General features: G+C 47.4%; 1 protein-coding gene across 1 annotated transcript in view; it reads left to right on the plus strand.

The window, feature by feature from the left end:
- Positions 1 to 3,790, plus strand: part of SMARCC1 (SWI/SNF related BAF chromatin remodeling complex subunit C1) — a 120,136-nt gene extending 116,346 nt beyond the window's left edge. Inside the window, exon 28 of the mRNA XM_089533830.1 lies at positions 1,672 to 3,790. Within this exon, the coding sequence (XP_089389956.1) occupies positions 1,672 to 1,754 (83 nt within the window). The 3' untranslated portion in view covers positions 1,755 to 3,790. The remainder of the gene's footprint in view (positions 1 to 1,671) is intronic.
- Positions 3,791 to 12,053: the final 8,263 nt, after the last annotated feature.

Consider the following 12,053-nt stretch of genomic DNA (forward strand, 5'->3'; position numbering starts at 1 on the left):
TAGAGACACACACAGAGCTTCATGTGTTGGGGCCATGCTTGTGAAGAGAAAGACAGAGAGGAGATGGAAGTTTGACCTCCTTCTGCCAGCACCGCAGTCAAGCAGGGAAAATTCACCACCTAGAAAATTAGTTTTTTCAGGGGGGGAAAAACCAACGTGGAAAAAGAAACAGTTGATTAGAAAATAAGAGAACTAGCAAAATAAAAAGCAAAAACTGTAGGAATGATAGTTAGGTGTTTTTATTTAACCATTTTATAAGAAACACTTTCACTTTAGTTTCAAATGTTGTTTTAAAACAAGAACGTGAGCATACCATCGTTTGTCATTGTTTAGAGATACTTGTATTATATCTCGGCATGATTTTTATTGCATTTCAAAACAGATATGTTTCTTTAGTTTATAGTCTGTGTTAAAAGAAGCTCATATAAAAGCTTTCATCTTGACATGAAAAATAACATTTCTGTAGTAGTCATCGAAGGCTTTCATGGCTGGCATCATGGTTTTTTGTGGGTTTTTCAGACTGTGTGGCCATGTTCTAGAAGATTTTCTTCCTGACGTTCCACCAGCATCTGTAGCTGGCATCTTCAGAGAAAGATGCCAGCCACAGATGCTGCCGGAACATGAGGAAGAAAATCTTCTAGAACATGGCCACACAGCCCGAAAAACCCACAAAAACCATTTCAGTAGTACTTGTTTTCTCAGAAACGACTTGAAGGCATACAGCAACAATATATGTACTGTATATTTTAACTTGGAGTTATTTTTAAATGACAATTAGGAGAAAAGACAAAAGTGCGTCAAGGAAAGTGAGAAAAATGGAAAATAAAAATGTTGGTAGTATTTCTTCAGTCAAAGCCTACACTCTTTCTTCCAAAGAAATGGCATCCTATTCTCTGTGAAAAGATGGCCCCTCAACTCTTCTTCCTTTCTCTTCTCCTCCTTTTTAATACATTCATTACATTTGTTTTTCTTCCACCTTTTTCCTAGGTAGGAATTCCAGGTGGCTTTATGTGAGGAAAGTGTGGGCCATGGACTGCATGCAGCCCACCTGGAACCCCCAGGTGCACAGGTGGAGATTTTGCCACATTTTTGTGCCCCTGGGCCATTTTAGACCCAGGAGTGGCCTTTTTCCTAAAAGGAAATGACCAGAAGTCAACTTCCAGGTCACTTCCTGTTGGAAAGAAAGGCTCTCCTCAGCTTAGAATGGCACGCAGAGGGTGAAAAACATGGAGTACTTTCCCCAACGCAATCCCCCTTCAGGGTTCTAGGTGGGGTGCATTTGGGGACAAAAGAAATTTCAACAAAATGTCAGGGTGCGGTGGGGGGCATGCAGCCCTCCAAGGTCCAAGGCAGGAGGCTGCAGCCCCATCCCACCTACAGTTGCTCATCCCTGCCTTACAGGGAAAAACTATTATTGTTTAATTCTGTTTTAGTACTGGGTATGGGGGGGCGGTAGGTCTAGGGTTTGATTTTTAACTCTATTGTAATTGATGTATTTTATTGTTGTAACCCGCCCAGATTCTTCGTGATTGGGCGGGCAATAAATAAATAAATAAATAAATAAATAAATAAATAAATAAATATTATTATATATAAAGAATGGTCCAAAAGTTTAAAATGCCCCTCGTGAGCTGCCTGTTCTAATTCTCCCTTTTCTGTCTTCCTCTTCAGATCCTCCAGCAGCCCAGCCGCCTCCAGCTGATGGGGCCACTCCGCCACCTGCAGCAGCCCCGCCAGCCTTGGCTGCCCCCTGACCACTCCAGCCACAAGGAACCTCTCAAAACACCGTGCCAGTAGCAACCAAAAAACCCACCATTTCTTACTTTCCTGCTCTTTCCCTTCCAAGGCTCCCGTTCTCCTCTGTACCCATCCAAGGCTTGCAGCCCTGGTTGGTTTGGAGACCCCCCTCACTCTCTTGCTAGGAACACACACACACACACACACATTCATGGACACACACACCAGACCAGGCACTGCTTCCTCACCTTGGTGCTTTGCAACTTTCAGTCTCTCTTCTTCACCTCAGTGCTTTAAGATTTTCAAGTGGGGAAATTTGGCACAACTGAAAAGCCCTTCTGGTTGCTTCCGTCCCTGTGAAGAGGAGCATCTGAGGCAAAGCATCTGGGATGTGGCAAGCCAGTCACAACGGTCGAGATGGGAAGGGGAGAGAAAGGGAGCTTCCCCAGCACCACACATACCCTAGGGCTGAAAGTCCGGATGAATGCTGCTGACCCAGGGGCAGCTGATAGGCCATTTATTCAAGCCTCCACAGCTGCCTTGCAAGCTTATTAAAAGGAAATATTGATCATGCCTGTCAAGAGCCAGGCATTCAGCATAAGCCTTCTGGAGCTGTGTGAGCGTTTCCCACTCTAGTTTTTCAAGGAGGAGAAAGGAGATGGTGTGCCTCATTCTCTTTCTTCCCCCATCTCTGTTTTCTTTCCTGGTAGGGAACTACAACACCCAAGGCAGATTTTTTAGAAATCACTTGCTTTTCTGTCCTCACCTTGTGCTGTTGCTTTAGGTAGGCTGGGGTACATGCCATGTTAAGGGATAATTTGGGAACAGCCGGGCTGTGTGTGTGGCTGTCAGAACTACCTCTTGCAAACAACGGGCACCATGTGAGGAGCTGATTCTGCAAACCTAGTGCTTGTTTCCTTTCTGGAAGGGCCCTCTTGGGAACAGAGAAACAAGACTCTTGTTTTCCTGATATGTTAACCCTCGCTCACACACTCATGCACATCTTCCCCCCAGGTTTCCCTCTCTTCAACACATTCCAGCTTTTGACTGATAGGGATAACAGTTATACCTGGGTGCTGGCCTTTAGGGCACCTTCTCCCACTGCTCCCTGCCCCATTTATTTGAGAGCTCCCTCTGTTACTCACTGGCCACACTTTTCCCCTCCTCTTGCTTGCTTCAAGTGACATAGATGGTTCATGTGTAAACATATAACATCCCCTTTAGCTGCTGTCCTTTGGCATGTGGTTGCCTTTCCAGATGGGACCTTTTCACCAAGGGATGAGGGGAGAGAGTCTTGCCTTGTTTGCTCCCTCTCGAGGGGAAAAGGGGATGTGTGGAAGGGGCCCATATGCAAAGGAGGGTCTTTTCCATGCCCATGGCCTGCCCCTCGCCAAATGCTTCCCTATGTTGCCTTTCAGTGCGCAATGTGAGGCTTCCAAAACTCAGCTCAGGCTGCCTGGGGATGGGGAGCGCAAGCAGTTTTCTTCTGGCCATCGGGGCTTCTAAACCCTGCCATTTCGGGTGCCCCCCAAGTGACTTCCAATTGCTCTCAGGGACATATATATAAAGAAACTCTGCCTCCCCAACCCTGGTTGTGTATTTAGGTGTCCTTCAGGGCCCCCCTCTTAAAACGCTCATTCTTCCCCCTCTGCCCCCCCCCCCACCACACACACACTGTGCAGCAGCATGGGTTCAAGGTTCTCCACAACATCCTCACCAAACGAATAACCTCAGGTTGTTTTTAGTAGGATCCATTTCAAGTGCAAAAGGTTCTCAGATGATGAACTTGTCTTTTTTCCTCCTTTCTCTTTTTACTGTTGATTCTGTCTATGTTGATTCTGTACTATGAATTGTTAATGGGATTGTGTTTTGGTATGAAAAAAAACCCACAAAGAGGTGACCTTTTTTGTTTGTTTGTTTTTTTGGGAGGGGGAGGGGAGGTTGGTCCTGTTTTATGGGGAAGAATTTTTTAACGCTCCTTTGTTCCTGCAACACAGCTACTCAGTTTTGTGAAATAAAAATGCGGGTGTGTTTTTTTTTAAAAGAACAACTTAAGTGTGTGGCTGGTGTCTTTGTCAGGAGATGGAGAAGCTCTCAAGCAGGATAGGTTTGATTTGGGTGGGAATGGTGCTAATGGCTGGGCTCAGCACAATCTCAGGCTGCATCCACACTGGAGAAATAACCCGGTTTGGCACCACTTTAACTGCCCTGGCTCAAGGCTGTGGAATTCTGGGAGTTGGAGTTTGTTGTGGGCCTGGAGCGGAGCTTAAAGAAGGAAGGCCCCACAACAAACTCCCCAGAATTTCATAGCTTTGAGCCTAGGGCAGTTCAAGCGGTGCTAAACTGGGTTATTTCTCCAGTGTGGGTGCAGGCCAAGACTCAGAAAGTGAATAAAACATTGAGCCCAGTCCACTCGCAGATCTTGAGCCATTCCTCTTCCCTATTGTGCAAAAGCACTGTCCCTCAGTCCCTGCCAAGTTGTGCCCTCTTTCCACCTGCCTCCCCACCAGACGCACTTTGTGGCCCCACATAGTGCATCTCAGGTCACAGGAGGGTCGCTCCCCCATTGTGTCCATAACTGATGTTGGCATGACCAGCTGCTAAGAGCACAGGCTTTGGAAAGAAAAGTCTAGTGAACCCAGCTGGATTTCTTCACCTTCTTTTTTTTAAAAAAATGCTCAATCCAGCCTGGTCCATTTTCTTAAATGTATTTCCCTCTCCCTGTTCAAACCCCTTTTCCTATCAGGCTTCTCAGTGTTAGCCCTGACTTTGGAGCATTTCCTTGGACAAGGGCCTAGGCTGGGTACCTTCAGGTTCCATCCTACAAATGGCATTGTTGTTTAAGATAAAGCCAGGGGGGTTTGGAGAGGGGGCTGTGTTGGTGTTGTTGTTGTTGTTGTTGTCGTTAACTGCCCTTGAGTTGATCTGACCCAATGGCAACCCTGCTGATGAGACATCTCCAAGACTCCCTGCCCTCCACTGCTCCCACAAATTCATACCCATGGTCTTTTTAATAGAGTCCATCCATTTTGCATGCAGCCTTCCTCTCTTTCTACTTTGCTCCACCTTGCCTACCATCATTTCCTTTTCCAATGATTCATGCCTTCTCGTGATGTGGCCAAAGTATGACACCCTTAGTCTTGATCTGCTCTAGCATCCTTGTGTTTGTGCTTTTGGCTGTCCAGGGAAGCCTCAGCACTCTTCTCCAGCCCCACATCTCAAATGATTTGATTTTCCTCTTATCCACTTTCTTAACTGTCGTACATGGTCTCACATCCGTATATGGTAATAGGGAACACAATGGCTTGTATGACCCTAGCTTTTGTGTGCTCAGTTGTACATCTTTGCACTTTAGGATATTTTCTAGTTCTTACCTAGCTGCCTGCCCCATTCTTAGTCTATGAGAGATTGTCTGTGGGGCTATGAGAGAGAGAAAGAAGGGTGGGGGGGCTTGCATCTGGCTTGGGCTCTCCCGCTTCCCAGCCTGGGTCTGAATTTGGCCTGGGTCATTAAGATGCTGAGCATCCCAGCTTTGGGACGGAAACTAATCCTTCACTGTGAAAGAGCGAGACCCCGGTGCTGTGGACAAAGAGCGGTTGAGCCAGAGGGTGGCTGGCAGGAGGAAGTGAGAGAGAGCGGCAAGTGGGGGTCTCCTCCAGTTTGGTATTCACAGCAGCCAGTCAGCCTCTTGGCTAGCCCAGCCCTTGCCCAGCTCTCTAGGAACAGCACTGTCCATTGTGCCTCCTACCATTTGGGGGGAGCGCACAGCCTCCTTCCAAATTGGGGCCCTGCTGCTTTCATGGGCTGCTGCTTTGCGTTCACACAGTTCTTTGCAGCCCAGCAATGCAGCAGCTGCATGCGAGATTCGATGTAAGATCATTCCGCTTTCCGGACACTTGCCCATTGCAGGTTTAAGGGCGCATGATCTGACCAGTAGCAACCTCCCCAAAGAAAATGAGGTGAATAATATTGTTTGGTGTCCATAAAATGCAGACAGTCCTCCAATGGTGTTTGGTTTAGGAATTCAGAAATCCCACTGTGATCTGAAACCCACCTGCAGATTTAATTCCATGGGCCCAGTTTAAGATGCCAGAAACATAATAGATGCCCAGTTAGGAAGCACCTCTTCTTCTGGAGATTTGACAAGCCTCAGCATCCCTCAGAAATGAGATTTTAAAAATAATAATCTGGATCTTCTGTTTTTAGGGGGAATTAGGATGAACATGCTGTTTGGGCCCCTGGTAGGACTTTTTCCAGAGGGGGTTAGCAATGACCTTATTTTCTCCCCATTTGGAAGCAACTTTTACAAGATTTTTAAAAGAATAATCTGGATCTTCTGCTTTTGGGGGAAATCAGGATGATAACTCTTAAGAGCTGAGTCGGGGAGCCTGTTGGCACACTGAGAATGCAGCAGTCAGTCATAGCCCTTCTTTACATTTAATTGTTTCTTTGGATTTGGCTAATTTCTCAGTTCCTTCCAGAATTTTCCAGACATTTCTGTTTAGGTTTATTTCAGTTTTTAGCAGGCCTGTTGCCAGAATCCTGTGGCTTAGTCCCAACAAAACTCTGATCATCCCACTCACCCTTCTCTGGACACATTCCATCTTCCAGTTCCATCAGCATCCTTCTCAAACAGTGTTGCCCAGAACTGGACACAGGAGTCCTGCTGAGGTATAACCAAAGCGGAATAGAACCATGACTTTGCTTGATCTGGATGCTCATATTGATGCAGCCTAGAAAGCCAGTATGGCATAATGATTTGAGTGTTGGCCTGGGACTCGAGACCAGGGTTTGATTCCCCAGCTTGGCCATGAAACCCACTGTGTGATGTTGGGCAAGTCACATGGTCTCGGCCTCAGAGGAAGACAATGGCAAACCTTTGAACAAATCTTGCCAAGAAAACCCCATGATAGGTTTGTCTTAGGGTTGTCATAAGTTGGAAATGGCTTGAAGGCACACAACAACAACAACAACAACAACAACAAAGAATTGCAGGCCCCTTGACCAGAGAGTAGACCCATTGAATCAATACTTAAGAGTTTGTTGCTGTGGGCCTTCAGGTCATTCCTGACTTATGACAACCCTAAGGCAAGTCTATCATGGGGTCTTTTGGGCAAGTTTCTTCAAAAGGGGGTTGTCATTGCCATCCTCTCAGGCAGAGAGAGTGTGACTTGTCCAACGTCACCCAGTGGGTTTCTGTTGCCAGGCAGGGACTAGACCCATTGAATTAATATTTGAATTGAGAGTTAATCCATGGAATTAATGCTTGGATGGTGAGTCTACAGAGGTAATGTCTGTTGATCTAATGCAGCAGTTCTTAACCTGTGAGTCGTGACCCCTTTGGGGGTCAAATGACTCTTTCACAGGGGTCACCTAACATATTTCCAATGGTCTTAGGAACCAAGACACCGCTCCTCTATCTGTTGGGGGTCACCACGACATGAGGAACTGTATTAAAGGGTTATAGCATTAGGAAGGTTGAGGAGCACATGGGTATAACAAATAGGATTCAGGCTTGGGGAGGGGGGCACAGAGGGAGACGTTTACCCCCTGAATCTTCTGGTTGCCCAGCTTTAAACTATATAAGTGTTCTGGGGGCATCACTGGGAACCTTCTACCAGGCTGGACTGTTGGCCCAGCCAGAGCAGTATTCCTTCCTTTGACTCGATCCAAAGAAAGCTATTTCCCATTACCCGGTCTTCATTTCACCCAGGAGATCCTGCCAGAGATTGATCGGCTGACTGGCTCAATTAATGACTGATGTATCTGATAGTCTGCCTTTCTCCCATTGCAAGAGACAAGGAAAGGAGATTTATTTCACAAGTTAGTTTAAAAATAAATTAAAGAGTCTTTGTCATAATGGTGTCTGGGGAAGGTTGTATATTTACTCCCCTGGAGTAGCAGATCCAGGGGGCAAATGCCTAGATTTTGCATGCAAGAAGCTATGTGTCAAGAGGGCCAGTATGGTGTAATTGTTCAGGATTTTGGATAAGGAATCCAGGAGCCCAGGGTTTGAATCCCCACTCAGCCCTGGAAACCCACTGGGTGACTTTAGGCAAGCCATATTCTCTGAGTCTCGGAGGCAGTGTTGGCAAGCAAGAAAGCTCCAGGATAGGGTTGCCTTAAGTCAACTCAACAGGAGTTGGTATGGGTGTAGTGATCTGAGTATTTGACTAGGTCTCTTGCCTTTGGGTTGCCATAAGTGGGAAACTACTTGAGGGCACACAACAACAACAACAACAACTGGGAGACCGGGATTTGAATCTGCGCTTAGCCAGGAAAACCTATTAGATGCCTTTGGGCAAGTCTCACACTCAGTCTTAGAAGAAAGCTATGGAAAACCTCTGTGAAATCTGTAGGGGAGCCCACATGAGGTATTTCTCCGAGTGTCTGAATCCTCATTCAGCCATGGAAACTCCCTGGCTGACTTTAGGCAAGACACACTCTCAGCCTCTAGGAATGCAATGTTAGCAAACCTCTGAAGAAACCTTGCCAGGGAAACGCCAGGGTAGGGTCGCCATAAGCTGGTGTTGTCTTGCAGGCACATTACAGCAACCAGAAGTGACATGCCCAGAAATACCTTCCTGGTGTGTTTCACTATCTAAAGGCAATTTCCATGGTAGGATAATCAATAAACTTTCATTCTAGGTTGAGGTGGGTTTCTTCTCCCCGCATTAATTTCCATTCCATTTCCGTTACTTCACACCAGCAATTACACCAGAGTCACTTCAGAGCTGTGGGGTTCTGCAAAGATATATGCTACATCATGTGGCCAAGCAACATTGTCTGGGACACATGTGGCCAAGATTACAAAATTTATTAATGACAAGGAACACATAAGCTGCAGCAGTTTGCTTTTGCCTGAGCCTCCTGGGAAGAGCAAGATTCTGCCCTCTTTGCTGAAATTATTACAAACTACTTTTGGACTTTATCTCAGTTTGCAACAACTGAAGTAAACTGAGAAAGGGGAAAGTGGGAGGAAAAAGAGAGAAACTGGGACATTTTAAAAACAGCTGAAGGAGTGTGATGACAGAAGATTAACTTGGGAGTGCCTTTGCCAAGTTGGGACAATTGGAGAGTATATGCAAACATGGACATGTTGCACAAACAGAATGTCTCCAGAGCAGGAAGGGAACCCAAAGGGCACCTCTGGCAATGCAGGCAATCCATAGAGAAAACAACAATTCAACCTCTGTTCAGAAACCTCCAAAGAGTGGGGGCAGTGGGCTGGAGATGGATGGCTTCTTGTGGTCAAACCATGCAGTGGGGGTCAAGGTAAAGGTCCTGGCCTGAAGGCAAATGGTTGCCACCATCTCCTTGGCTGTGGCACCTTTGCTTGCTCTGAAGAAGCTGTGGCCATGCAATATACACCTCAGAGCCTTGTGGGAAGAGGCAGCAAAGGCTGGAAATCAAGAGTCCTGCAAGGATTTCAATGGGCTTGTTAATTATGGAGGAGGCTGGGTGCTCTCTCTGGCTGGTGTCCAGCCAACGGATCTGGCCCACAAGGGAGGAAGGGAGTCTGTGGAGCCTGAGGAAAGTGTTAGCAACATGCATGTTCAGCATGGCCAGAAAATCCAAACTCTGCCCTCATCCCTCCAAGAATCAGACTTGATATGGAAATGGCTGCGGCTGGTGGCTCTTCTTTGCCTTGCTTGGGTGGGGCAGTACTCCAGGGCCCATCCTCTTCCTCCCAAAGGCTACCTAGCCTCATCTCACTTTTCTTTGCTCGGCTTTCTCTCAGCACAATCCAGAGCTGCTGCTTATGCCCTATAAAGCCCTGTGTGGCTCAGGTCCAGGCTGACCAAGGGACAGTATTTGCTCCTCTGAGCCAGCCTGGTGCAGTGGTTTCAGTGTTGGACTATGAATGACTCTGGAGATCATGGTTCAAATCCTGGCTTGGCCATGGAAACCCACTGGGTGACCCTTGGGCAAGTCACACTCTCTCAGCCTCAGGGGCAGGCAATGGCAAACCTCCTCTGAACAAATCTTCCCAAGAAAACCCTTGACAATTTCCCTTATCAACAGATGCAAGATGATCTGAGGAAGCAGACCAAGGGTCACCATAAGCTGGAAATGATTTGAAAGCACACAAAGAAAACAACAACATCTTCCTCTATGAGTGCCCATCTTTTGGGCTCTTCAGCCTAGAGGAGGCAGTGCTTTCTCAGTCCGGTCATCCTCATAGCTGTGTTTGGAGAGGAGGAAGGAAAGGGCCTTCTCCGAGGGTCTCCCAGGACTCTGCTCTCCTTCCCATGGGAGGCTGAGCTAATTCCCTCTCGCTCTTTTCCTTCTGCCACCAAGCAAAGCACTTTTTGCTTGGAAAGGCTTCACAGGAAGGCTGCTGTAGAATCAGAGAATGATAGAGTTGGAAGAGACCCCCAAGGGCCATCCAGTCCAGCCCCATTCTGCCAGGCAGGAAATGCGACAGATGGCCCCCCAGCCTTTGCTTAAAAACCTCCAAAGATGGAGGTTCTGCCACACTCCAAGGCAGCGTCTTCCATTGTTGAATTGCTCTTGCCATCTGGACATTCTTCCTAGTGTTTCTATTTTGCCACTGTTTCTCCCGCTGTGGGCTGTGTAATGAAAAGGGCCCCCACCAAAAAACACCAACTACTCACACGTGTGTAAACATACACCCACACCCAGCATGGCAACCTCTTCCTCTGCTCTATGGCTCCATTTGGGGTGTGGAGGGCAGCCCAAGCTCTCACAGCGGGAGGGAACATCATCACGGCCCAACGTCAACGCTCTTGGCTGGGCAGCCAGCTTGGCAGAGGGGCTGCGGGAGGGTGGCGGCGGCTGCCCCAGATTCCCAGCAAATAATCATTCTGACCTGCTTTATGCCTTTGGACAGAACAGAAGCGCAGCAGGGGATCCACTCACGGTGTGGAGACGGCAGAGGTTGGGTGGCCCAAGGCGAGCCAGAGCAGCATGGGTAGTTGGCTGTGGCACATGCACACACAGAGGGATGGCCACAAGGCACAGTGTGCAGACACCATCATGGGTAATGGCAAGGCAGACTATGGGCAGTGTCCTCTTAGTGATGCATGGAAGCATGGCTTATGCACATGGCTGTCTCTTTTGGGGCAAGGTGCAGAGAGCTGTTCCTTAGCCCCTTTGTGGGCCATCCAAAACAACCCACTCCCTTAAAAAAACATTCAGGGGTGCCGTGTTGGGCGTAGAGCAAATCAAGAGTGATATCTTTAGCTTTTTGTGGGTATTTCAGGCTCTGTGGCCATGTTCTAGAAGAGTTTATTCCTGACATTTCGCCAACATCTGTGGCTGGCATCTTCAGAGAATGCTGAAGATAGCATTTTCTGAAGATGCCATCCACAGATGCTGGCAAAATGTCGGGAATAAACTCTTCCAGAATATGGCCACAGAGCCCCAACCGCCCCCCCCCCCACACACACACAAAGCTACAAAATGATGTTATTCCTAGGCCTGCATTTTGCTCTCTTTGTTCTCAGTTCAGAAGGTATGGAGGGCTATTTCTTGCAGACTGGAGCCTCCTCCTTCTGGCCATTGGCTCCTGGGAGATTCCCAAAGTCCAGGAAATGTAACATCTATTTGCAACACAAAAAAGATGCTTCTTTGCAATCCAGCATGTCTCTATCCTTTGTGTGGTCCAGGCAGCCAAAGGCTTTGCTATAGGCGGCATCAGCACTGCAGAAATAATCCAGTTTGACACTACTTTAACTCCCATGGCTTGATGCTGTGGAATTCTGGGAATGGTACTTTGTTGTGGCATCAGAACTCCACCTTGGGTCAAGGTTTTGTGAAGGACGGGACAGTTGGCCTTCCATGTTTGTGGCTTTGATGTTTTGCAGATTTGAGTATTTTTGGTTCTGATTAATATGACCTCCCTAGGAATCTCTAGGTCCTCCAGCGCAACCCTGCCAGAAGTTGACCATAGAGGTGTGATGGAGGACCTAGAAGTTCCTAGAGCAAACACTTCTCTGCAGGTCCTCCAGGTTCTGTTATCAACCTCTGGCAGATGTTGACCATAGAGTTTCACTGGAGGAGCTGGAGAATCTTAGAGAGATGTTCTCTTGTGTAAAAAGAATAGTGTGTTTCCATTTGTGGTTTTTCCACTGTCACGGGGGTCCTTCACCCCGAACCCCAGCGAATGTGGAGGGACCACTGTACTTTCCAGTCCCTTTCTTATCATGCTTCTGAATGCTTTTGAATAGTCAGTACTTGGGTTCTACCTATTAGTTTGTTTCATTGTTCGTCCTTGTTATCTCTGCGACTGAAAGGCATGACAGCCAGCGTGGCCTAGTGGTTTGAGCCTTGGGATCTGGCTCTGGGGACCA

Source organism: Sceloporus occidentalis, unplaced genomic scaffold (assembly GCF_023333645.1).
Source record: "Sceloporus occidentalis isolate IW3139 unplaced genomic scaffold, rSceOcc1.0.p SCAF_7, whole genome shotgun sequence".
Taxonomy (NCBI): domain Eukaryota; kingdom Metazoa; phylum Chordata; class Lepidosauria; order Squamata; family Phrynosomatidae; genus Sceloporus; species Sceloporus occidentalis.